Below are 27455 nucleotides of genomic sequence, written 5' to 3'. Positions count from 1 at the left end.
ATATAACATAAGTACAATTCTACATCTACTTCCCCTACTTTGTTTCCTAACTACACATCAAGATTTACCCTTGTCTATGGTAAATGTCAGATGGAAAAATAAAACGAGTAGGTTGGCAGCCCTGTGAAAGGAATTATAGGTTTGGAATCAGATGGCCCTGGCTTTGTCATTTAATAGTTGTGTAATATTAGCAAAGTTATTATATTAGTACTTTTCAGTCTAAGTTTCGCAGAAAATAAACATTATATCACTTTAATCACAGAGCTACTTAAGAACTAAATAAGATACACATTAAAATCTAGGATAATTCCTGGCACATAACAAACAAGAGCTATTATAACTAGTACACTTTAAGAAAATGATGAGGTTAAGTGTTATTTGGTTAATTGCATAAGTCTGAACTGTTTAATTATTTGTCTCAGCATGATTAATTACAACAAATTTTACTCACTTTTGGCAAGCAGACCAGCCACTCCCAAATAAAATCTATTCAAAAGCTACTGCTGTGTTTCAACTACTTAACTCAACACTCATTGACCAATGAAGCATATCCTAGATACAGCAATACAAATAAAATGCTTCATGCCTGAACAGTATCTGAGGATTCTTTTTTTCCCCCACAGTTTTCCATTGAGAATCAAGATAAAGAAAAGTTCTGTTTGAAAAAAGAGGAGTCACTTGTTGTTTGACCTTTTCAGGATAATCATATTTTAAAAACCAACAAAATAGTTTAGAAGTGCAGCTTAGTAAGTTCAAGCTGTTTGATACCTGGAAAAGGCATACTCTTTAGTAGCAAGCAATCTGAAACCCAGTTCTTTTGGGGGTTCAATAAAGCATAGTTTGTTCAGCTCATTACTTCTTAAGTTAATATTTATATAACATTAAGGTCTTTAATAGGTTCTGTAAATATAAAAAGACTAAACCTTTTACGAAATGGAAAATGGGAGTAAGCATCTCCAAATCCTAATATTCCATACAATCTTACTATTAAAAGGCATCTTCATGATCATCTAGTCAAAGCTACCAACCATAGTAGGAATCCATATGGTGTGAGGCAGGCCAAGGTCTTCCGACTACCTGAGTATCTGCTTAAAGTCCCAATTTTCCGCTTCAGTAAAAGAAGGTAAGTAGTAGGCTCATTTTAAAAGGCTTAGATAAATATTGATCCCAAATTTTTCATTTGATTCCAAAATCACTAGGGAAAGTAATATATCAAACATTTCCCTCATAAACATTAAAATTGACATGTAGACAAGGGATCCCCTAAATACATGCATAAGGAAATGTATATTGACATCAAATGGAAATGTGTGAACATACCTCTTTGTGTGCCTGCTGCTAGTATCCACATGTGTGTGCACATGATAATGTCTTAACTAGGGTGAGCCAAGCAGAACTCTGTCTCTGACTTCAACTTAGGATGGTTTGGCCACAGATGGTTTTGCAGGTATGGCTGAGGCATTGATTATATTATTGATTTTTTTTAAAGTCTTTTAGCTATAGAGGTCTTTTTTAGACATTAGCAGGTAGAATTTTTGTTGTTCTTGTTCCTTCTGTCTGGTTTCTCAACACAGACCACATGCCACAGCATTAAACTGAAAAGTTGGTTAAGTTCCATCTGGGTCTTATTACACTAGTGTGTCCATGTCTAGTCTTTAAATCATTAGTATTAATTATAGATTAGATGACCTAATTCTGTTCCTCTCTCTCTTAATTTCATTCTCAAAGCAGCTCTTGCATTCATGTGACTTGTCCAAAGGCTTCTAGAGTCACTTCCATAATATGGTCTTAAGTAGCTTCTGAGATTGATAAGGCCATAAATCTAATCAATGCTGTAGATGTCAAAATTTCATCTGAATTCAGCAAAGATGGCCAGTGCATTTTATCAGATAGAGATAGATAAAGAAGGGTATATTATTATAAAGGGCATAAATCCACTTCTTACGAAGAAATCCAAAGACCAAAAGGGGACTTTAAAAGGCCTATGCCTCAAACACTAACATTAGGCACTAGGTTTGCTCAATTTCAAGAAGAACTAAACTTTTTTAAAAAGATGATACACTTACAATTAACAGTGGGGAAGCTAAAAAATAAGGTTATGATTAAGACAGAAGAGAGGGACTTCCTTAAGCATTAAATTCACTCTAAGAAGTTAGACTAGACAGATTTGAAAAAGAAATATATATACCATATATATTGGAAGTATGTGTTCTTGAAGATGGAATTGGGGGGGAGGAATATTTTAGTTGTTATTAGAAAGGAAGGGTGACTGGTTTCAAAGCTACCTAACAGAGGAATAGAAGCTAACTGTAGGATGGAAATCTGAGAGTGAATCACAGTGGAAATCCAACTATGATAATATGCTCTTTGAAAAAAAAATAGAAAGTCTATGATAAGAGAGAAAATTGAGACTGCTTATATAATGTAACATAAAGACTGTACAGATTTGAAAGGTTAAAAAAACCCTGAAAGACTACCTCAAAAATACCTAAAGTATTTCAGGAACATTTCAAAATTACTACAGATGCTCTTTGACTTACAATGGATTTGCAACCAGTTAAACCCCATCATAGGTTGAAAATACTGTAAATGCATTTAATACACCTAACCTCCCGAATATCATACCTTAGCCTAGACTACCGTAAATGTGCTCAGAACACTTACATTAACCCACAATTGGGCAAAATCACCTATCACAATGCCTATTTTATAATAAAGTATTTAATATCTCATGTAATTTATTTTGTACTATACTAAAAGTGAAAAACAGAATGGTTACATGGGTATTCACCATTAACGTGCACAGCTGAAGCACACTGAAACAGATGGGCATTTTGTAGATATGAGGGGATGTGAAAAAACAATATCCAAAAGCACTGGCAATACAGTATACTGTAGGGTATTGGTTGTTCACCTCATGATCACATGACTGACTGGAAGAGCTGCGGCTGGCTGCCACTGGTTGCCCAGCATCACAAAAGAGTATCTTACCACGTATCACTAGCCCAGGAAATGATCAAAATTCAAAATCTGAAGTACAGTTTACTGAATACATATTGCTCTTGAGCTGTCGTAAAGTTAAAAAAAAAAAATCCTAAGTGGAACCATGTAAGCCATGGACTGTCTATGGTTATTGCAGAGGGCAATGTACAGTATGGCGTGGTGCTACAAAGCAACGTGCCCCAAGAACTCAGAGTTAGGCCCCTGAGCATGAATAAGAAAATGTAACACTGACGAAAAACAAAATAGCAGGTCAATCAGAGGTTTGATCTTGAGCTGGTGAGATTTTCTTAAGTCAGGGAGATGAGAGTGGGCAAAATCTATTTGCTAACGAATGCTTTCTGATGAACTCAGAATTCCCAGACTTTCATCATTGACATTATAGGATATCTTATAAGAGATAATTGATGAATATTAAAACCTGGGCCCAAAAGCTAAGAGAAAGAAAAAAGAAGACAGGAGGTACTTAAGAATAGGCTAAAATGGCCCTGATCAGTGTGGCTCAGTTGTTTGGGTGTCGTTCAGCAAAGCAAAAAGGTGGCTGGTTGGATTCCCAGTCAGGGCACATTCTGGGGTTTTGTAATTGGTTTGGTTGCGGCGCATATGAGAGGGGGCCGATCCATGTTTCTCTCTCACGTCGATGTTTCTCTCCTCTTTCTCCCTTCCCTCCCCTCTCTCCAAAAATTAATAAGTATGCCAAAATATGCCAAAATTTAAACAAACACAAAAATCAGTTATGTTTATCTGAAATGGCAATATCCTATCATTACTGAAAGAAATGCAACCAGAAGGAAATGTACACTTCCAATGAAGTAGAACAAATTATTCAAGACTTAGAACAGTTAAAAGCATACTTAAAAATTAAAAAAAAAAAAAAAAAGGGTCTAGCCCTGACTGGTATGTCTCACTTGGTTGGGTGTTGAACCCCAAAGAGAAAGTTCACCAGTTCAATTCCTGGTCAGAGAAATATGCCTGGGTTGCAGGTTTGGTCTCAGGTCAAGAGGCAACTGATTGATGTTTCCCTCACATGGATGTTCCTCTCCCACTCTTTCTCCTTCCTTCCCCTCATTTTAAAAATAAGTAAATAAAATGTTTTAAAAAAAAATCTAGTGGCAGAAAAGATAGTCTTCAATGGGCTCCTATGAGGGCAGACATCAGAAACATTAAACGCATTATTTCATGGACTCACTTACGGTTATTATCCGAATTATACAAATATGGGGCACAACAGGAATGCTTTTATAATTTTAGCTCAATAGGCCTAAAAATTTCAAAGGGAGTGAAATAGCCAAGATAGTATAGAACTAAAAAGGCTATTGAACAGAGAAATCTAGAGACAAGAGCAGAACACCAAGGCTGTGATTACTGTGCTTTGAGCTTTTTAAACTAGAAGTGATACACTCTTTACAAGAGGCAATATAGAAAAGCTGGACCACTAAATGGTATCCAGACTTACTGCAGGACAGAAGTACCAGAAGAAATGGAAATTAAAACCTTTTAATATGAAGGAAATCTAAAGGAGGAAACCTGAAGTAAGACCTGGTACCTGAGGCTGCCAGCCATGGAAATTTGTATACTTTGTAAGACAGAGATTCAGATACAACTTTCAAAGTAGTAGATTATGTTCGGGTTAAGTGCTCCAACCCCCAAAAATATGCTAAACACACAGGGGCACAATTAACCACTTGATGAATTTTCACAGTAAAACTTAAATACAAGTTAAAGACTTTGGCAGTTGGCACAACTGACTGGCACCCTGGTGAAGAAACCAAAATTAACTTGGTACCATTTTCTTTGAATACATCTTCCCTCTGATAACACGAAATCCTACTGGCAAAAGTAATGTGAGTTAACTGAATTGTGTACTAAATTCAAGGAATTACTAATGTTACTAAATTTAGTGGGTACTGAGCTGGGTAGAGTAATAAATGTTTATCCTACTGATCTTCCTGATTCTTCAAAAAGCAAGTATAAAAAGAGCCTGGGGATTAAATAATTCCTCTTTAGAGGTGCAAAAGAAGCCACTTCCAATCAGAGGAAAACAACCCAAGCTACAGCTCCTGAAAAATCCCCAAGTGTAACCATAGAGGCAAATGAGAAACCCATTGGCTTTGATTAAGCAATATTCTGGGAAAGAAGGAATTTGAAAACTTAACCTCTTTGGACTCTAGACTTTAATTTCTCTTTGTGAACTTGATAATGGCAAACAATTCATCTGACCAAATTAGATAGACTATTATTTATTTTTTATGTTTAGTCCCCTGTCCTCAAATTAAAAGGAAATTTCAAACTTGAAAATTATCATAGATAAGTTAACTCACAAACAGAGAAACAGCCTCTATTACTGAATGAAGTAGTTCTAAAAAGAAATTCCGAGTTCTTTATTTTCATAAACTCTATCAGTTACCTGAGAATGCATGGTTCTTAAATGGGATGAGTATCCTCAAGATTAATATGTTCATTGTGGCTAATGATTAGCTATTCTGTTGGGGTTTTTTTGTAGACTACATTAACTCATCAAATCCAATAGTCAAAACTCCATTGTTAGATTCCTTAACTGTTCCTTCTACCATTTACTGTTAATACTACCATATACCCAGATATTTACATGAAAAACCCAATGCAATTTCACATAATTCCTTGTATCTTGTGTCCACATTCAACCAGATGCTAAGTATTTCATTTTTGTATTTCTTGAAAGTGTTCCTGTATCTCCATTTTCATTGCCACTACCCAACCAGGCCCTCGACTGATCATTTTCTGAAATATTCTAATCACTTCCATTTTTTGTCTAAGCTTTCATTTTTTACCTCCTTTACTTAAAACAATATTTTAAGATTAATAATGGCACTGCTTTGCCCTTAAATCTACAGATCTTCCTACAAAATTCAAACTCTTAAGCCAAGATCTGGACCAGTCCATTTTTCTAATCTTAATACCCATAAATACTTTTCTGAATCTATGTTCTAGTCCAGGGGTTTTCTACCTTTAGAATGCATCAGAATCATCTAGAAGGCTTATGAAAAACAAATTTCTGGGCCCCAGACCAAGTATCAGATTCCACAGGTCTGGGGTGGGGCCAAGAATTTACATTGCTAATGGTGTTTAGGTGATGCTACTGCTGGTGAGAGAATCACACTTTTAAGAATCACAACTGTAGACAACTAACCACCTGTTCATAAATACACCATGCCATCTACCTTCTTACAAATTATCTGCTGTACTTATAATGTCCTCCTACCCATACCACTTCCTTTTTCATGACTACATTTTAATGCTAACAATTATGACTCAATTCAAATGTTACCTCATCAACTAAAAAGTTCCCAAATTATCTCTATTGGAAGTATTGTAGTCTCTCCAACTGAAGAGGACTTAACATACACTGTTTTACTGGTACTAATCATCATTTTCCTGTTTTAGGGTTTATTTATATTTACTCATTCATTTATTCCAAACTTATTGGGTGCTCACTATATACCAAGCACCCTAATTTCAGTTGTAGTTGAAGAAAAATAGGTACGAATATATGTTACATGATGTTAAGTACCTTGGAAAACAGTACAACACAAAGTAAGGAGAAAAGAGAATGTTAGAGATGGGATGCTACAGTATATTTTATCTGGAGGTTCACAGAAGACCTCCGTCTCTCTCATAAAAGGATACTTGAACAGGGTTCTGGAGCAAACCATAGAAATATCCAAATGAAAATTGTTTCTGGCAGACAAAACAAAACCCAAGTGCAAAGGTCATGGGGTAGGAGCATACTTACTCAAATTGAAGAAGGAGCAAAAAAAAATGCTAGTGTAAGTGAAGGTAAGTAGTAGAAGCAAAGAGTAATAGATAGGTGCTGGATCAAAAAGTCCTGCAGTCCATTTTAAGGATTTGTTGAGTCTGAGATAGAAAAGCATAGAATTTTAGAAGAAATCTCACTCTTGTCTTTAAAAGAATCACTTTAGCTGTGGGAAGAATAAACTGAGAAAAACTGGAAGCACGGTGATAAAATAATCAGGGGAAAGATGACTGTCGTGTGGATAAAGGTCCTAACAGTAAATGCAGTACTTAGGTACACCTTTTCTCCCTAACTAGATGATTCATTTCCTTGAGGTCAGGGGGGTTGTGACCTGTTCTTCCTAAATCCCCTCTAATTATTAGGATGAAGTTTTTCATGTAGCACACAACAAAATTTTTCCTTTGAAAGGAATACCTTATATGACACTTTTATTTTATAATACTTTATCTAGATCTATGCCTCAAATAATTAAGGATAATTCACTTGATTGATATTAAGAAAAGTAAATTACATATTGTCAGACAGACATACGTGCAGCATTTTATAAGCACCTATTAAATTATGAGCACTTAATAGTTACTGAAGTTAACTTCAAAATATAAAACAGAGGACAAAGAATCTCAAGAGTTAAAAAATTGCTTCAGTTAATACAGACAGTTTTAAAGAAACTATAATTTTTTTTCACAAAATCAAGAGTTAAGGAGGCACTGCATAATATGAGCTAAGCACCAACAAGGGAAGCAAAAATTGCATATCCATTCAAAGTTTATAGAAACAGATGACATGGTAGGAAATCAAAATTAGAAAGCATGACTGAGTTTTAGGATTCTCACAACTAAGTTTTACCTAATTTTTAAAAAAATAATTTCCTTCTCTGTTGATTTATAAGTTATGTATACGCACTGTAGTAAATTTGAATAATATATGAAAAATTATGCATCACTTAATTACCCACATGTAACCACTATAATCTTCATATATTTCCCGTTTCTAATGTGTGATCTGGTGTTAGTTGCTTAACCTCTCTGAGTCTCAGATGCATCATTCATAAAATGAAGATAAAAATAGTATCTATCTCACAGGACTGTTATAAAGAATAAATGAGAATCTAGGACAGCGGATGACATACTTTTTCTTAAAGGGCCAGAAAGCAGCTTATTGGTCATACAATCTTCTCCAACCCAGCTACTCAGCCTTACTGTATTATGAAACCAGTAATATAAAAATGAATGGGCATACTCCAATAAAGTTTTATTTGCAAAAACAGGCAGTGCTACTTGTATCATAATAATTTACAGCAAAGGTCCATAATCTTTTGGTGTGTTTGTTACTGGGTTGTGTTTGTTCAGCAGGTTTTGCAATTCTTAAGAGAATCTGTTAAAAACAAAAAAACCTTAGACCTACTCACCAAGGAAATGCAAAGATAACTTCTTACAAATAATTTCAGAGAGTTTACAGACTTCCAGAAGTATATGAGTGGATCCTAAGAATTATCATCAAGAAATCCTGTTTCTGGAGAAATAGCTCACTTGATTTTTCTTTACAGCATAGCACTTTCCTTCTCTAAAATCCACATATAAGTAAATGGGAATGGACCAGCCTACATTCAAAGTGTGTAATCCTGCTACGAACAAATTTTCCCACCTAATTTTTTTTATCATATTATATATCCCATTGAAAACATTTTTAAGATTGAATAACATTTTTGTTCATAAGGGTAGAAAGGTTTTAAACTATTTTAGATCTTCTGGCTGCTTTTCTTTTTCAATTCATTCCTTTCATTAATTATAATTAATGCTATGATGTATATAGCTTTATGTTCAAATTTATATTCCCTCAGAAATTAATGCTATAAGGAAGACTACTAAATCAAAAGGTACAATTTATTTTTAACATTTCTAATATATTTTGATGGATTATGGTCCAAAAAAGTTGTGATTTTTACTCCCATCAGCTGAAAATCAGATATTCATTTCACCATACCTTCATGAACATGGAATATACAGTATTTTTCAGAATATACTGTATTTTTCGGACTATAAGAAGTACCAGACCATAAGACGCACCTAGGTTTTAGAGGAGGAAAACAGGAAAAAAAAATTTGAAGCAAAAAAATGTGGTGAAATATTTGATAACATAAATAACATAATACTTCACCAATGTAAATGTAAACAGAACTCAACAGCATCATTAACAACCATTATTACTGACTTTAAGCTTTAAGTACGGAAACTCCTCTCATCATCAGGGAACCCCAAGAACTCCTCATCACTACTGTCCACATTTATGAAGCTCAGTTCCTCCGAATCACTAGTATCACTGTCTTCACTTTGTTCACAGAGGATGTCATCTTCAGAGCTGTCTAAGGCATTGCTGACACTGTTATGGGAGAGATCTGCTGCTGGAGGGCCACAGGTTGTGCAGCACTCTTGTACGGGGACAGCAGTTTTGCACAGCCTGTGTGGCTCTGCAGCTGTTGCCAAATTACAGCTCCCATCATCCCAACCTGTCCAAGCATGATGGGAGTTGTAGTTTGGCAACAGCTGCAGGGCCACACTGACAGGTGACCCTGCAGTGGAATCTGCCTATGTTAATGTTAATGGGGGGACACACCAGTCATGTGATGGAGGCACGTCCGGGCACCGCAGGCTTTCTCCTCCTAACGTGCCTGCACCGCCTGTATCCTCCTCCCTAGCACTGTAGTATGCTGCAGCGGGGACTCTGCTCCTGCCTCCCCTGCTTCACACCACCGGGACACCCCCTCCTCCCAGCCCAGGGCCCACAGCATTGCCCCACTCCTGCCTCCGCCAGCTTCCTGCAGCAGCGACCCTGCTCCTGCCTCCTGTGACCCCACTCCATCAGGCTCCTCCCAGCCAGCCAGGTAAGCCACATTCGGACTATAAGATACACCCCCATTTTCCTCCCAAATTGGGGGCAGGGTGAGAGTGCCTCTTATAGTCCGAAAAATACGGTAAATTTTAGACTTTACTAATGAGTTCCATAACCTGAGAAATCATTGGCAAAATTTCCAAAGCATGGTGAAAAAACAGATAATGAAGTCTAAAAATGCACATCCATTATACTCTGGATTGGTAAGGTTTCCAGATATTCAGGTTAAAATTAAATACTATGAAAAGATTGGTATTCTGAAATTGAATCATTTATGATAACCATCTAAAACATATTCCAGACCCTTCTTCGAGAACACAATATAAATAACATAACTTCTACTGGTTTGTAATTATCATAATTCTTGCATTTTAAGAATAACCACTATAGTGAGCCAGTGCTTCTGAGAGAAGTATATCCCATTAAGGTTGGTTTGAAAAAATAAAAGGGTTGAGAGTCACTTCCTATATGGAACTTCCGATAGCTTGAGTTTGATTCTTTTCTCTCTTTACACTCATAAACATCTCTAGTTCCTGCTGCCTTAAGTCTTTTTAAATCACTTCTCAGTCAATAACTGCTTTAGTACATATATTGAAAGACATGCACAGATGCTATAACAGATACCAAATACATTTCCTAGATAAAAAATAATGTGTGTGTATATTGGAATAGCTAAGGACAATCAGACTTGCAGACTGCAATCTATCACATACTAGCTACGCTTACTTAGTCAAGCCATTTAATCTCTCTCATCTTAGTTTCCTGATCTGTAAAATGAGAACAATGGCACATATCCTGTAGGGGTAGTGAATTAAATGAGATAAAACAGGTGAAGGACCCATCACAATACCTGATAACATGGAAAACAGTCAAAATATGAGTTATATACATATAGAGAGCATTCCAATAAAATAACCTTCCAGATATTAAAAACATAATACACACATACTGAATTATTGGCAACAGTGTTAGTGAGTGTTTAGAGTACTTTGACTTTGGAGTAACCCAAACATATACTGGTTAACTTTAGTAAATTCCAGTTATGAAATATATATTAATACACTATGTACATGATTTATTGGGACATTACATATAACCACATACAGACACACATTTTTTCACAGTACAGAGCAATGTTGTGCAACTATCTATTAATATCTACTGATAGAATCACTTCTTTCCCTTTTCTGTCTTCTCTCCTTTCACTTCTCTGTACTGTACTGTACTTTTTTTTATGACAAATGCAACCAGAAAACGAGCCTGTCCCCTTCTTTCTCAAAGTTCATTAACTGGTCAATTACAGTATATTGTGTGTGCTCAACCCTGAATGACTATAACTCATCATATTCTCCATGCCTTCCCCTATACAGATAAACACTGCTGAACAAAAGGACATACTAGCGGTCACTCTACATTCATATTCAGCACTCTCAAATGATTCTGTTGGTTAATTCAATCTACCTGTCTATGAAGTTACCATTTTAGAACTCCATTCACCTTAAATCTCCAACTACCCCCAGGTACTCTCAACAGATGAACCTTCCTCCTACCCCAAAGCTCCTATGTAAAGCAACCCCTCCATTTGTATCTTGTCCTTCCTTCCCTGTACACAATCTTATTTTATATATCATCCCTTCTTCCTTCTGTAGATTTACCTCTTCCTTTCAAATGAATCATTCCATCTCATCAGATTTTAACCATGTCAAACTCTCACCGATTTTGTTTTAAATCTTCACATTTAATCCACAACCTCTCCAGCTCCTACCCATATCTTTCCTTCTCTTTTATAAGTTATCTTTATTTATTGCCTCTATTTCTTTGCCTCACAGTCTTCAAACTAGAAGACTGTTTAAAGTCACCAAAGGCCACCTTGTATCTCAATGAATCAATCTCAATGGCTTTTGATGCCAGCTATCATTTACACCATCCTGAAATATTCCCTTCCCATGTCTTCTGTTAATACCACAGTTCCTTGGCTTTCTTCAACCTCTTTAAACCTTTTCAGTCTTCATTGGAAGACTCAAATTGATTTGAGTCTTCCAATGAAGACCATTTAACTGTGGAGTTCCTGAAGCTTCACTTCTAGGGCCTCCTCTTTTCCCACTCTATGTATGTCTCTATGTGAGCTCATTCACAAACAGGCTTCAAATACCATTCACACAGGTTTTGATGACCAGACCTCATTTCTGAACTCTGGATTCTGCAAATCCAGCTTTCTTTACCTCTCCTTGGATAAGGAAAATTATCTTAAATTTCAACATGTTCAAACTAAATAAAAAATGTTATAGCAGAGTTCAACTTACCCAAGAATCCAAAAATAGGCAAGCCTCTTATTAGCCTCCATTTTATATTACAGTGGTCCCCACTCCCTATCCACAATCTCACTTTCCAGGGTTTCAGTTACCTACAGTCATCTGTAGTAACATCCAAAAATATTAAATAGAAAATGCAAGAAATAAACAACCCCTGAGTTTTAACTTGCACGCCATTCTAACTCACATGATAAAATCTTGCACAGTCCTGCACCATACCACCTAATATGTGGACCATACCTTTGTGCAGTGTATCCACCTCACCTCATCTTATCACACAGGCATTGTATTGTACCATTGCACACCATCACAAGAAAGGTGAGTATAGTACAGTAAGAATATGTTGCAAGAGACCATGTAAATTTTATTATAGTATATTGTTATAATTATTCTATTTCATTGTTATTGTTGTTAATCTCTTACTGTGCCTAATTTATAAATTAAAACTTTATCAGAGGTACATATGTAAAAGAAAAACACGGTATATATAGAGTTGGTACCATTAATGGTTTTAGGTATTTTGGGAGTCTTGGAATGTATCCCCATCAGATAAGGGAGACTACTGTATTACACACTTTTTTTTTTCCTGTAGGACTTATCAAAGTTATAACTATATATAAAAACAAGGACAATGCCTGTTTTCTTACTACTGTATGCCCAATGCCTCATATAAGTGTAAAGTTTCAACCCTAACATCAATGACACCTTTTTCCACTGCTCATTTTCACCACTGCTTTAGAGAGCTGAGAGTATTGAGTGTTTGATATGGAGTGTTAATGTAATGAACTTTAGAATCTTATGTATCACATTATACAGATTGACCTGCTCTCATATATAGTTTGCCACCAGTGTTCCAACCATGCCTCTAACCAGATGACACTGATTGGGTCTCATCCTAGAGAGCAGATCCATACTGAACAGAGTGTACTGCCGAAATGATGAACTGACCTGTCAAAGAAATAGGGAGCCGAGAAATCACCGTAATATATATTATATGAAAACTGAAGGTTCTTATATTACATTCATAAGAAATTACAAAAATTAAAAATACTCTCCAATTTAGACTAGGTACTACTGCTCATTGATTTATAACATAACTAAAATTAATATTTAGTTAAATAAATTACTTTAGATTTTAAATGATCTAATATCCTTGCCATTACATACCAATATATTAAAATGGCATATCAATTGACCGTATTTTACTGATCATATTTTATTTTTTCAAATACCTCATCAGATACATATTTTACCACAGCTTTCTAAAATTTACTTTAAACTTCTCTTTTTTACTTTTGTTTGTAATTGTTAAGGTTTAGCATATTTTGGCAGAAAATAAAAAGAATTATTGTCAGCAATAAAAGTACAACTGCTGACTGACTTCTGTTTGGCATAACTGCAAAATGACAGTATCATTACAAAACTTAAAAGCAGTGAACTTTATTTAAAATTTTTTTTCTCCTACTAGTTAAATGTGGCATATTGAACACAAATTTACTTCTGTTCTTACTCAAAAATGCCACTAACAGTAAAAATATTTTTGTTGTAAAGGAGCTAAACTCATAAGGAGGAAAACAATGAAAAAGGAGAGATGACAGACAACATTTAGGTGGCTATTATTTAGAACGGAGTGAGGGAGTTCAGGAACAAGCTTATTTATGCTAAATCTCAGGAAGTTGAAACACCACACTCCTCCAAAAGTGGAGGATAAAGTAGAATTAAAAACAGACAGATCAGTTGAACACCTCCTCCAGATCCCCTTCCCTATTAGATCAGTGGAAACTAATTCTCTGGAGAGAATGAACTCATAATGGGGCATGGTTGGAGGGAAGGAAAGGGAGTCCAGAGAACATGGTGCAAAACAAAGTACACATACTGAACAGTAAGATGGTAAGGCAGTAACCACCTCTCCCTCCATCAACTAGGCTAATTAATCATATCCACAACTAAGAAAAGAATTACTTATAACCATAGAGGTAAATATCATAAAATTTCAACAGTTGCAAGTGACTGCCTTTGGGGAATGTATGGGGAAGGAAAGGGACAGAATATGAATTGCTATTTTTTTTGTTATAAGCTGTGGAAGAAAAAAGTAGTTGCCTCTACAATATCCATTCTTGTTTTCTTCCTTCCTTCCTAATAGAAGCATAGACACGTTTTTATCACGGGAAAAAAATACTAAAAAATTCTCAAACATTCTTTTCAGATGGGAATAACTAACAAGATGGAAGTGGTAACTACTGAGTAAGATTTGGGACAAGATGTTTTTGGCTTACCCCTGAAAAAACCCTGATCTGCTACTTGGAAATTAGATGTGATGGCTGAAACTCCAGCAACTATTTTGGATCACAAGACAAACTTGAGATAAGAAGATGAGGAAGACTGATAAGAAAGAGTAAATGATAGGACAATAATGATAAAACCACCATACCCCCATACTGTCTATTCCAGACTTTTCACACAAGTAAAAAGTCCTGTTTAAGCCAGGTCTCTATTAGCAGCAAAATGCAATTCCTAATACATAAATCTTGTATGACTTTTTAGACTAAGTATACATAAAACACTTATAAAAATTAGAAGTAAAATTTTTAATAATACCAATAGCAGGAATTGTTAAATAATATATTATTATACCCTAAGAAACTACTCAAAAAACTATAAATATTATGTAAATTACCAAGACTAAGAGATAAGGATTGTGTTTTTCTACACAATTAAAACTTTAATTTTTCTACAGTAAGAGACATTAACACGTATTTTACAAATTATAAGGCAAACCCTTTTTTTCTGTTAGACTGTCTGTTAGGCAATGATTAAAGTGCCTGGTACACAGTAGTTGTTAAAATTTATTTGAGGATCATAAAGTACTCTTTTTCTACTTATACATGCATTACAGATATGAAGTACCCACTACCAGGTCCAAAGCAAGAGTAGCGCAAGTTTCTCAACTTGGGCACTACTGATATTTTGGACCAGGTAATTCTTTTTTGTTGGGGCTTACCTGCACATTGTAGGATGTTCAACAACATCCCTGGCCTCTACCCACTATTTGCCAACAGCAACCCACCCAATTAGAACAATCAAAAATATCTCCAGACATTGCCAATAATCCCCTGCAGGAAACAAAATCTCTTAAGAAAATGTTGCTGAGGTTGAAAATCATTTGGTGCTTTATCACAGGTATTTAGATTTTCTAGTTAAAAAACAGAATTTTAGAATTGTAACATTGCTAGAAATGACCTGCAGATTAGATTATCTCTAATGTCCCTCTTTAACCTTCAAAGGAGTTCTCACATGAGAAATATTAATAGCCTCTATCTCTTTAAGCCTATCTATGTGCAAGGTATAGTACGGAACACTTCACATTCATTTTATACTCATGACATCCTCATGGGATGACTATTAACCCCATTTTAGTAAGAAACAATTTTAAAGTCTTTTAATCAACAAAGCAAAGTATTTCCAGAAATAATTATCATTCACTATAGTCATTCTAGCATTGAACTATAGAAAGTACCTTAACTTGCTTACTTTACAATCAATTTACAATAAAAAATTTCAATGTATCTAGCAAAAAAATAAGTTGAATTATTACAATCTTCAGGAATGGAGGAAATGTTCACAAGAGCCAACAAATCAGAGAAATAATAATCATCCTGTTTCTTCAAATATATTTTACACTTTGGCCTAATAAAAGAGTACTTTAAAATTTTTTCATACATGATTCCCTGCGTACTTCCAGTAACTATTTTTCTCCTTTGCACAACTTGCCAAAAACAAATCACTTCATAGTTATTTGAGAATTTACTCATAATTTTAATCTGCCTTTCAATAGAAATGTAAGTCTGGGTTCAAATTCCAGCTGGTCTACCTACCAGAACTGAACGCAAATTAACTTATTCAGGCCTCAATTTCAACTATGATACTTGTATAACAGGACCTATCTGAAGGCCTTACAAGTTAGTAGGCACTAAATAAAAGTTAATTTCCCCTTCCTTTCATCCTCACAGTAAATTAAATATCAGTTGGTAGCCAATTCTGTTTTAAGAATTCGTTGAGAGTCTACTAGCAAGAGCCAAGGGAGGATGTGATAGGTGCAGTTAGTCAACATTATACCATGTAACTATTTGGAAATCAACACTTAAAATCTCCCAAATCCACCATCACAAAAAAATCAGCCGAAGCCTAAGGGACTATTCCCTGAGTTTGAGATTTTATAAGTACTGCTATTGTTTCTCAAATAAAGAAGTATATCCTTAAATGCACTGAATGCATGCATAATTTATTACTTATCTATTGTCTTGTTTACTTTTCCTTATGGTAAAAGACACAAGAACCTTACTTGATGTGTTCCTTCCTCTCTCCCTTCATCCACTGAACTAACTGCCAAGAAATTTTTATTCAGATGTCTCTCTAAAAGAAGGAAAATAAATTGGAGCCTCTCTTTGCAGTGCCACAAGACTGTGTATGTAAGTCATATTTAGCCAACTGTCACCCACCCAAGTGCATATTATCTATCTTATGGATTACTCACAATTAAGTCATTTACTAATAAGTGCAAGTTACTTAATATTATTTTACCCTTAGTAAATATAAGGAAACTAAATGTTGAAAAACAAAATTTGGGGAATTAGATTACATAATCTACTCTTCCCTTACTGGCAAATAAAACATAACTACTATACTGTTAGAATTTTATTAATCAACGGATAAAATGCAACTTACCTAATACAGGTACTCTTTTATTCTATCTTAGTTTTTTTGTAGTGACTATTAGACTTATCTCTCTTTTTTTGCATGTTTTATTTATTTTTTAGAGAGAGGAGAAGGGAGGAAGAGAGGGAGAGAAACAACCATGTGCGAGAAAAACATCTGTTGGTTCCCTCTAGCACACCCCCAACTGGGGACCTGGCCCCCAAGCCAGGCATGTGGCCTGACTGGGAATCGAACAGATCACTTTTAGTTTGGTTCACAGGCCTGCGTTCAATCCACGAAGCCACACTAGCCAGGGATCTATCTTCAAGTTTTAATACAAAAGGACTTCACAAAGCTCACCTGCAGGATGGAACCAAGACAAGAGCCCTAAGAACAGATCTATTGCTAATCAAGAATATTATAAAATAGGTAATGAGGTTTCAGGTAAAAGTTGGTAACATAAAAGCATGTCAATATAACTTAACTCATAATTTAGCAATGTAAAAATAAAAGTTCGTTAAGTTCTTCCTGTTAGTTTTTTTTTTCCTTGTAATATTTAGGTGGTAGTGGAGTTTTTAAAAATACAGTCAAACTTCATTTGTTCTTAAAGTAATTTACTGTCACTGTTCAGACACTACATTTCACAGGCTAAATTTATTCATATGTTCTTAAAACTGATTTCAAGAATATAGTAAGCGCATTTAAATGTTCTCCAAAAATGTTCTGGCCCTCAAATAAAATTTCAATGCAATTTCAGCAATTAAGGGTTACCTGATCAAGTAAATTAAAGCTCAAGGTAGCCAAAATCAAGTTGCTCATTAATGATAACAAGAGCAAAACACAGGAAAAAAAAAGGTTTCAATCTATTAATATATTTAAAAAATCAATTATAATCTAATTTTCAGAAGTTTAGAATTCCTATATATACAAAGTCTACAGACAACATGGTTTCTAGATGTAAAACATATTTATAAAACAAACACTGTAAAGTCGCTGAACCTCTAAACCCAGTGAATGCCAATAACAAAAATAAATAAATAAGTAAATACTCAAACAAACAAAAATACATTTTCAAGAAAGTCGCTAAATAGAGAGCAATGAGGCCCTGAACGGCGTGGCTCTGTTGGTTGGGAGTGGTACTGTGAAGAGAAAGGTTTCTGGTTAGATTCCCAGTTAGGGCAAATGCCTGGGTTGCTGGTTCCATCCCTGGTGGGGCCTGAGCAAGAGGCCCCTATCGATGTTTCTCTCCTTCTCTTTCTCTCTCCCTTCACCTCTCTATAAATAAGTAAATAAATAAGTAAGAGAACAATGTCAAACAAAAACGACACAACCTTTATACGAAGACAATTTCCACCTCCAAGCCAACTTATCTATGGTGGGGAAGGAGGAATGAAATACAAATCAAAAGATAATTTAAAGTATTAAAAATTTACCTAAAAATTTCAACTCCACCATTTTCCTTTTAATGCGTGGGAAGGCATACAATCAAATTTCAGCAAATATGATGCTTAATTCTGTTAAGTTTATTTCCTACTTGTTACCAGAATGAAAGAGCTAACTTTACATTATATATATATATGTAAAGAATCCAAACCCTTTACATATTCATTCATTTAGTTACTATCCCCATTTGATAGAAGAAGAAACTAAGGCACAGAAAGGTTAAGTAACTTGTCCAAGGTAACATCTAGGGAGTGGCGGGGCCATGATTTAAATCCCTATACACATGCGAGATAATAAACAAAATTTCTTTAAACAAAGGAACAGGGTGAAAAAAAACAGTAAAACTTTTTCCCAAAACAGTTTGCAAAACAAGACTATTGTGAATGAGAACAAAATATTTAAACTATAAATATATGTAGATGTAAATGTAGACTACACAACTTTTTACCCCTGAACAAGTATTTTGGTGCTATAATATTTGATGATGGTCAAACCACTTTAACCTACAACAAATTGTAGTGACAGTAGACTAAGTAAACAATTTGTTCTTACGGCTCAGAATTGTATTTTATAAACCAAATAAATGCACTGCAATTTAAAGGGGAGGGGGGCGGGCACAGTGATGTAACGGGAGCAATAACTTAAGGAAAATTATTCTATTATCAGTTCATTAGAAAATAGAGTGAGTGTGTCGAGGAAAGGGGTAAGAAAAGATGACAATCACACTGTCTTAACCCTACCTACTAAAAAAGTAACTAAAACACCGTGGGTCAGCGCCTAAACCAAAAGAATTGGCCCAGCGCAGTCTCCAGAGGGAATGACAGGAGACCCTACCAGAGGGGGAGGGGTGGCGATGACAGGAGAGCGACCAGTAGAGAGACGACAGGTCTCCGATCTTCCAAAAAGGGGAGACTAAAGGGGGCAAGGGGCGGAGAAGAGAAGACAGGAAATACTGCCAGAGTACCCAAATGAACTGGGAAGGAACAGGGTAGGAAACACAAGAAGGCGGGACCCTCGGGCAGAAAGGGGTCGTTTTGGGGAAAGGGAGGCATGTCAGTATTACAGAGCTTTCCTGCCATTTGACTCTCCTCTCTAGCCCCTCTAACCCCGGCAAACTACTTTCTCAGCAACCCTAAATCCGCGGGGTCATCCTCGTCCCTCTCCCGCCCCCCACTCCAAGCCAGATAGGTAGAAGAGGGAGCTTCACCCCCGCTCTCCCTGTTGAGCTGGTAGAGTGAGCTCCGGACACAGCCCCGATTCGAGGACGAGAAGGCCAAGAGACGCAGGGAGGCCCAGAACCCGAGTGACAAGTCCGAGCGGCCGACAGACGCCTCACCTGACAGAAGCGTCGGCAGTAATCCCGACTGCTGATCCCCACGACGCCGCCACCGCAGCTGCTGCCGCCAGTGCCGCCAGTGCCGTCGCCTGCAACTCTAAGCCCCGCAGGGCCTGGCGGGGACTCCACAATGGCCACGAGCTCTTCTCCGAGGCGTTCGGCCTCTTGGTCGCTCTCTTCCTCCGCCATGAGGCTCTCACCGCCCAGCGCGTACCAGCCCCTGCGCCGCCGCCGCCGCTGCCGCCGCCGTAGCAGCCTCGGCTAACCTCCTCCTCCAGTTCCCTCCCCCTTCCTTCAGCCCCGGGCAGACAGGGGCCTCCCGTCTAGCTCTACTTCCGGCTCCGCCCACCCACGCCCCCAGTTTTCATTGAAGAAATACAGCCGCCAATCATACACATGCCCGCCTTTCCACTACTATTGGTCAAGTAATCCGCCTGTTTGATAGACCCATTGTCCATTGGTCACTGCTGCTCGGCGATTGCTGGGGGCCGCCTACGAGCTTTGCCACAGGCGGCGCAGGAGGACGGGGCGCGGTGGGGGACAAGGCAGCCGCCGCGGAGCTCGACCGTGCAACGGCGGCGGCGGCGGCAGCGGCGAAGAGTCTTCCTTTTCCCTTACCCCCTTGCTCCTTTTCCTCTTCTTCTTCCTTTCATTTCCTTTCCGACCGGACCTCGTCCACTTCCTTTACCGGCCGCCGGGATCCTACGGTAACGAGAAGCTGGGGGAGCCGAGGGTGGGCCCGGCCGTTGGTGCAGGCTTTGGGCCCGGGGCCTTCCTTCCGAAGCAGGAACCGGGGGCGGATCCCGGGCGTCGCTGTCGGCGGGAGGAAGAGGGAGGAGACGGGAAGCCTGTCAGCGGCCGCCTCCGTCAGGCGCTAACCGCCTCCTCCCCTGAGACGGCCGCCAACTCTGCTGTCGAGTTGCCGGGCCCGCGGCAGGCAACTGGGACTCGGCCCTACCCCGTTAGCAGGACTGGGGCGGTGGGTCGCCGGCGTGCCCGGGTTGGCGCGGGAGGAGGGAGTCGAGGCTGCGAGAACGTCCCGCGCCCGCCTTTCTCTTCTTCTCGGGAACCCTGGGGCCTGGGGCGCGGGAGGAGGTGCAAAAGCGGGGCGGACAACTGTGAAGGGAGTGAGTGGAGGAGTACGGAGGTAAACGTTGGGATCGGGATTTTACGTGTAGAGTTTCCTAAGGGCAGAGGTTTTAAAGACATCCGCAGAGTGGCAGTTGTTGATGTTAACGTTTTCGTCCACTCTTCTTACCTTACCCCCATTTTTTCCTTTCCATTTGTTTTCGTGTTTTACTGTAAAGGCATGACTTCCCAGCATCTCAGGGAAAACAGGGTGCAAGCCCAGAAACTATTTCCACACCACCACTTGTTGAAAAACTGATTTGAAAGAGCCTCCGGTTTGAACAAACTGAAAGTGCCAGGATTTCGTGCGTCTCTGGTTTTGCGCTGGGGACCCTTTACTGCTAAATATCAAGACGAAAGAAAAAACTGGAAACCAATCCGGTAAACATTCAAACTTGAAAACTGCTAATGACTTTTATTTTGCTCTAGTAAGTGATTTGCTGCTTCTCTTTTGTTGGCTAATTGCTGCTCTTTTTAATTTCCGCGTTTAAAATATCTTTACCTCTTTTTGAAAACACTTTTGTTCTTCAGGTCTGTAAACTCGAACTTCCTCTGCTGGGTGGATGTTTGCCTCTGCAGTAACACAAACAGACTTAAAGTTACAAGACATTGCAATAGGCCTTTCGCGTTGTCACAAGTGATTGAGCATTTTATGCTTCAGAGAGTGACGAACATGTTTTTTAAAATTTGAAATTCAACTAAAGATAGAAGACTTTTCAGGGATTTAGGCATTACTGGACACAAATATTTAATGTTTTGCTGATTCGCTGTAGGAGTGTAAAATACAAACCATTAGCTTAAAGTACCAATGTATAATGGTAAATCGCTAGCTACTTATTAGGCAGGAATCATATCTGCCTTTTCTGCCATTGAAAACCTATAGCCAAAGACAATATTCGCCCATGAAAGTCGAGCATTAAACAGATTTTTAATGGGCACAAATAGAATTAAACCTATTAAAATGTGAGTTTTATCATACTTTATAGATTTTCTGTGAAATATTAAGTCCTCTGAGTTGGTGTCCATAGGTGTCTAATACACTGGCAAGTTACAGTTCTTTTGAGAGAGATTTCATATTCCCCACCTATGAATTCAGTGGTATGGAATAGCACCATTGTTTCTGATTAAAGCATAATTCTTCAGGACACACTTAAGAATTTGTCTCTATCATTTTTGTACAGAACAGAGTTCCATCCTGAATTCTCTGGAATTCACTTTTTTTTTTTTTTGAGTTTTATTTCATTTTCATTCAAGAGAAGGAAAGGGGAGAGAGAGACAGAAACATCCATGTGAGAAACATCAATCAGTCATCTCCTGCACATGCCCTGACTGGGGATTGAACCCGCAACCTAGGCATGTGCCCTGACCAGGAATCAAACCGGCAACCTTTTGGTTACAGGATAACGCTCCAACCACTGAGCTATACTGGCCAGGCTCAAATTCATTTTAATTTCTTAATATCTGAGGCCTCAGGGAACAAATGGTCACCACCAAGGACATTTGTTCAGTATCTTAAGTTACCAGCACCCATGATTTTGGCAATAATGATAACAGTTTGTTATTAGGGTAAATTTAGAAATTATTAAGCTGCTTGTGAGTTAAATATTTGGAAAAATTGGGAAGGTATTTTACTTATTTCATCAACAAATTGTACTTGAACATCTGTTGCACGCTAGGTACTATGTTAATATGTTCTTAGTTTTGTTCTAACTTGCTAGTTATTAATGAAATAAATATTAACAAATGTAAGTATTAGTTTTTAATGAAAAAAGGTAAAAAGATGTTAGGAAAAGCACTTTGTATATGTCTTGATCACCTTTGAAAACTTAGTAGAGGTATATTTGCATTAAAAAGTGATTTATTCTGAACTCTATTTTGACTTTAAAATGTAATGATGTGTCTGATGTTGATTGTGTGTGTTCTGTCTTTTTTGTTTTTTTACTTTTTTCTCTGAGCAGTTTTGGAAATCTGTATTTTATCTTCATGTAGAATTATGCCAGTTTAGTTATGCACCTGTTTGAACAAGCTTTGTTTACAATTACCTATAGTTGTGTTCCCTAAAATGAGTTGGCCTCAGAACTACTGTAAAGGAAAAGCAGATCTTTTAAACTTGAATACACATCTAAATTGGATGAAATTAATATAATACCCTAAATATAACCTGATTAGATTTTCCTAAAAGATAGTGGCATCTGAGATAGTTGCAGTTCTTTTTAATAGTTCCAATTTATTTGAATGTCATCAAAATCAAGGAATGCATGTAGTTGTTACTAGTAATGGACACATGGTCTATTAATTTAAATTTAGTTTCTGAAATCTTTGATCTTAAAAATGTTTATACTTTTTATTGTTATTGCTTCCCAAATCAACTGTTGTTATAACACTTATATTTTCTCTTATCTTGAAAGAACCTTAGTCAAAGTCAGAATGGAAAGATTTGTAGTGACAGCACCACCTGCTCGAAACCGTTCTAAGACTGCTTTGTATGTGACTCCTCTGGATCGAGTCACTGAATTTGGAGGTGAGCTTCATGAAGATGGAGGAAAACTCTTCTGCACTTCTTGCAATGTGGTTCTGAATCATGTTCGCAAGTCTGCTATTAGTGACCACCTCAAGTCAAAGACTCATACCAAGAGGAAGGCAGAATTTGAAGAGCAGAATGTGAGAAAGAAGCAAAGGCCTCTAACTGCATCCCTTCAGTGCAACAGTACTGCGCAAACAGAGAAAGTCAGTGTTATCCAGGACTTTGTGAAAATGTGCCTGGAAGCCAACATCCCACTTGAGAAGGCTGATCACCCAGCCGTCCGTGCTTTCCTGTCTCGCCATGTGAAGAACGGAGGCTCCATACCTAAGTCAGACCAGCTGAGGAGAGCATATCTACCCGATGGATATGAGAATGAGAATCAGCTCCTCAACTCACAAGATTGTTGACCAGGAGGTTACCACCATTGTGATCAGGATAAATAATGTGGAGTATTAAGGTTATGTGTTAATTGTATGGTTAATTTTTATATTTATTTCATTTAAAATCATGTGATGCAGAATAGTTTGTCAATGTGTACATAGTTGCAGGCAAAAAAAAAAACAAAAAAAAAAACTTGCCATTATACTTACTGTTAATTTTAGTCACCAATGGTGTAAAACAAAGCTTAGGGTTTAGAGTGTGCTAGAATACCTTAAACCTGATGGTTATCTTTAAAATTGAAGGTTTTTCTCCTGAAATGTTTGTGCATGGAAGAAGTGCCCTGCTCTTTTACCTTAATGTCATGTATGATTATTCCTTCTGAGATTACTTAATTACTTGGATTGAAGACTAGCCTAGGAAATTGAAGCTGCTGCCAGACAACACTACTCCAGTAACTTAAAGGAATTATTTGTGATTAGAGGATCCTCCTCAAAATGGAAGGGATGGTGGACAACTGTTCTTGTATATTCAGATCCCTAGCAGAAAATGACTGTTTATTTCAAACTGTGCTTTACTTGTATATGATGTAGTTACCTTAACTACCCTTTCCCCCCATTTTAAAGACTTACTGTTATATTTAGTAGCAGCTTCAAGTGACCAAAAGACTAAAATCTTTTCATGTCAGTGCCAAAAGCCATAGGGAATTTTGCAGTGGCATGATTTTAGTCTTACTATGAACACAAGTTTTTGAACTATAACTTTTGTTTCAGTATCATCTTGAGTTTGTAAGCTTTTTTTTTATGTCTTCGTGTTAAAGACTTCAGGATGGTCATTTTAATTTAAACAGGTAGACATTTTATGATAGTTTTCTGTTTTTACAGAAAATTAGTAATTTTTTGGCTGACAGATCAGAAAATAAGGAAGTTACTTTCTATACATTAATTTTTCCACATGGTTTCATAAGAGTTTATTTAGGATAAGCAAACTAGAAGTAAGTTTACTTTCTCTTTTATGTGCTTTGTCTCTGGTGGTACAAGGTTTTTAATGGATAGTAAACAGTTGTCTAAAAATACTGGCAAGATTTTTGTAGGGGAGATCTGACTGTATCCTGCAAAACTGTTTGGATGAGAAACTAATCAGTTCTGTTAGGGGTCAGCCATGTTTGGGAAATGATCTCTGTCTAAGCCTCACTATTTAAGGTTATCAGAGACCCAAATTATATTTTTAAAAAACTAACAGTTGAAACTTGGAGTGGAGCTTTAAAAAAAAAACTGAAGTTCTTTGAAAGCATTCAAGTTAATTACACAAAGCACTGACAAATGATGCCCTATGTAACAGCTGGAGTTATCTTTAAGGTTATTTTATCACAAATCTTAATTAAAAAAAAGAAAGCCAAAGTGAATAAGAAGAAGGTTAGGCTTTATATTTTTCAGTAACAGTTTTCCATGTCTAAATTTCTTTTACAGACTTAAGTTCCTAGTTCAGGTTGTCAAAGTATCCACCTGATTTTAGATTTGATGTGGATTGGGGGGGCAGGTGGTTTCTTAGTTTAATTTTTAAATAAGCCTGCCACCAAAGAAAAAAGTAAAAATTTGAACTACCAGTTTTTCTCATGTTCAGTTATGTTAAAATAGCACAATAAATGCCTAAAGTAGTGCTGTCATTAATAAAGCACATACCTGAGGAGACCAGCATGTACTTTGCTTTTACTTCCTCTCGTAAAGAATTGGTAGGAAACCATGATTAATTTGAATTATCTGTGATGGTAGAAAGTCTTAAGGAGCTGGAAAAATAATTGAGTTTTATAGCACTATTTTCAAAATACAAAAATAAGTTTAGATATGTAGTCACTGTAATTTTTCAAAATTCCATGTGATTCACTATTGTTTGGATATTAATTTGCACTGATAGCAAACCTGTAATGGCAGAAAAGCTTTGAGTAATCCTAAGCCATAAACTAGATGACGTTCCACTGGAAAAACACCAATAATTCACCTTTGCATTGCTAGGATTTGATGATTATTTAGGTCCATATATCTTAATATATTTCACCAGGCTCCAAACTATTCCCACATACTCTATAATATCTAGGGGCATAATCCATCCTCCTGTTAGGATTATATCATGTCCTTAGAAGTGTTTTTCATCCTGTTGTGGAGGTTTAATGTGTTTCTTTACTTGATTATAAAACTTTTTGTTTCCTGCAACTGGTTAACTTTGTCTTATAGTTAAATAGATAAAGCAGAATGATTGTTTTAGCCTGCTCAAACGTACAAGTCTGTGAAACCATGGTTGGCATATGTTAGATAACAAAGAGAATATCTAAGGTATATACTCCTGTGAGGTGTAGTGGATATGTGTAAAGAAGCTTTTAATCTTAACTATATAGTGTTAGTGTGATGCTATACTATTTGGAAGAATAGCATTTTCTATTTTATAAGTTGTATGCATAAACATAAGATTTGTAATGTTTCATTTATAAACTGCCTTCTTCAATACATGCTTATCTGTTAATAGTGTTTTCTCAAAGTATAGTAGTATGTCTTCCAGAACTTCACTTTAGTAAATAGTTCCTAGGTAGTTGAAATGTTAAATTCCTTGTTGGTTTCTTTTGATTCCATGGGGCATATAGCAAGCCTGAAGGACATTGTAATCATTTCTTACAGGGTGGAAATTTGGAAAGATTATGTATGAGAGCCTAAATAGTTATTTTTATTCATTATCATCTTTGGGTAAGACTTTCTTTTTTAAACAAATTCTACTTCCAGTTAATGCATTTGGTTCTACTGACTTTTCAGGGACCAGAAAACTTTAAAGAAAATGTTTTGCATCTTAGAATTATAACAAATTAAGTATTGGCTTGGGATTGTTCTTAAGTATTCATTGCTTAGGAACTATTTTAAGTAACAATTGGCAAGATCTCTAAGCAGAAAGTTCCATGTTAAAACTTTTGTGTGAAAGCATTTGTATGTGTTAATGAAAAACACATTTAAACAAAATAAAATTTAAGGTGGCCCAAAATGAAAGCCACAAAAATTCATTTGGTGCTTAGTCTTTGAAAGGGCTCTCCGAGGATTGACTTGCCCCAACTGCCTTTAAATGAGTACATATTACCTTCATTAAATAGTAGATTTCTTCTATAATTTCATTGAAAATCTTAGCCTAAAATTAATTGCTTTAGCTTCTGGTCAGCACTGATTAAAATGTGAATAGTGAAGTGGCTATCTTAAACCTTGGTTTATCGGAATCCATACTATCATAGATTTCTGAGGTAAATACAGTTCTTACCTAGTGGTATTCCACTTGTATCCAGAATACTGTATTCATTAAAATTTTACTATGTTCATTTTTGTACTCCTGTGCTTTTTTTTTGCTCATGCATGTGTTAATACAAATGTGTAGCTTTTCATATTTTGTCTCTCTGACATTTAGAAATAAATTTCAAAGAGAATTTGTTTCAGAAGTTTTTGAAAGCACATTTTGTTTCGTGAATGAATAACGTGTTTTGTAATTCCAAAAGATGAACAGAATTTTATTTTTACTTTTCTGTTATATCTCTAGGATTATTCATCCTAATGCTCAATATAAAAGCATGTGTTCTGTTGTCAGAATCACATTATAGATACAAATAGCCCTCTTCTCCAAATATTATGTAGGTAGTATTTAAATAAGTTTAATCAGTGCTTTTAGTTGGGAACATTTTAATTTTCTTTTAAAAATACCAATTATCAAAGATGGGCCTAATTTGTATCTCAAGTTTTATTGGGTTTTGAAAGATTTGCTATGTTCTTATTTGCCACTGGGTGCAAAAAAAAAAAAAAAAAAGAAGTTGAAAATGGCCTTACCTTTTAGTAGTGTTACATAGTAAGTAATTTTTGTTTTTCCTGGAATCAAAATAGTAGAAAAGACCCTAAGAAATCTGTCAATACTTAAGCTTCCGGTTAAATCTCCAAA

General features: G+C 36.6%; 3 protein-coding genes and 1 long non-coding RNA gene across 5 annotated transcripts in view; 3 read left to right on the top strand and 1 right to left on the bottom strand.

The window, feature by feature from the left end:
- The window catches only part of LOC139440690 (uncharacterized), an 82574-nt gene extending 64346 nt beyond the window's left edge, over positions 1-18228 (top strand). Inside the window, exons 3-4 of the long non-coding RNA XR_011650865.1 lie at positions 9489-9674; positions 14201-18228. This is a non-coding gene — a long non-coding RNA (uncharacterized lncRNA). The remainder of the gene's footprint in view (positions 1-9488; positions 9675-14200) is intronic.
- ZNF654 (zinc finger protein 654) overlaps positions 1-19731 on the bottom strand; it is an 81897-nt gene extending 62166 nt beyond the window's left edge. For both annotated transcript variants that reach the window (XM_024558127.3, XM_053918278.1), the window contains exon 1: positions 19469-19731. In XM_024558127.3, the coding sequence (XP_024413895.2) occupies positions 19469-19657 (189 nt within the window). In that variant the 5' untranslated portion in view covers positions 19658-19731. The remainder of the gene's footprint in view (positions 1-19468) is intronic.
- A 255-nt stretch (positions 19732-19986) lies between these two features.
- On the top strand, positions 19987-20915 carry LOC112302612 (uncharacterized). Its single transcript, XM_024558192.4, has 2 exons — positions 19987-20175; positions 20776-20915. Exon 2 carries the CDS (start codon positions 20778-20780, stop codon positions 20853-20855), a length of 78 nt encoding a protein of 25 aa, XP_024413960.2. The 5' UTR covers positions 19987-20175; positions 20776-20777; the 3' UTR covers positions 20856-20915.
- A 2108-nt stretch (positions 20916-23023) lies between these two features.
- Positions 23024-26847, top strand: CGGBP1 (CGG triplet repeat binding protein 1). Its single transcript, XM_053918280.1, has one exon. The coding sequence runs from the start codon at positions 23024-23026 to the stop codon at positions 23525-23527; it is 504 nt and encodes a 167-aa protein (XP_053774255.1). The 3' UTR covers positions 23528-26847.
- The last annotated feature ends 608 nt before the right edge of the window (positions 26848-27455 follow it).

The sequence above is a fragment of the Desmodus rotundus genome, chromosome 2 (genome assembly GCF_022682495.2).
Source record: "Desmodus rotundus isolate HL8 chromosome 2, HLdesRot8A.1, whole genome shotgun sequence".
In the NCBI taxonomy this organism is placed as follows: Eukaryota; Metazoa; Chordata; class Mammalia; order Chiroptera; family Phyllostomidae; genus Desmodus; species Desmodus rotundus.
The sequence above is the reverse complement of the archived record's forward strand: the minus strand, read 5'-3'. Positions and strand labels throughout refer to the sequence as shown.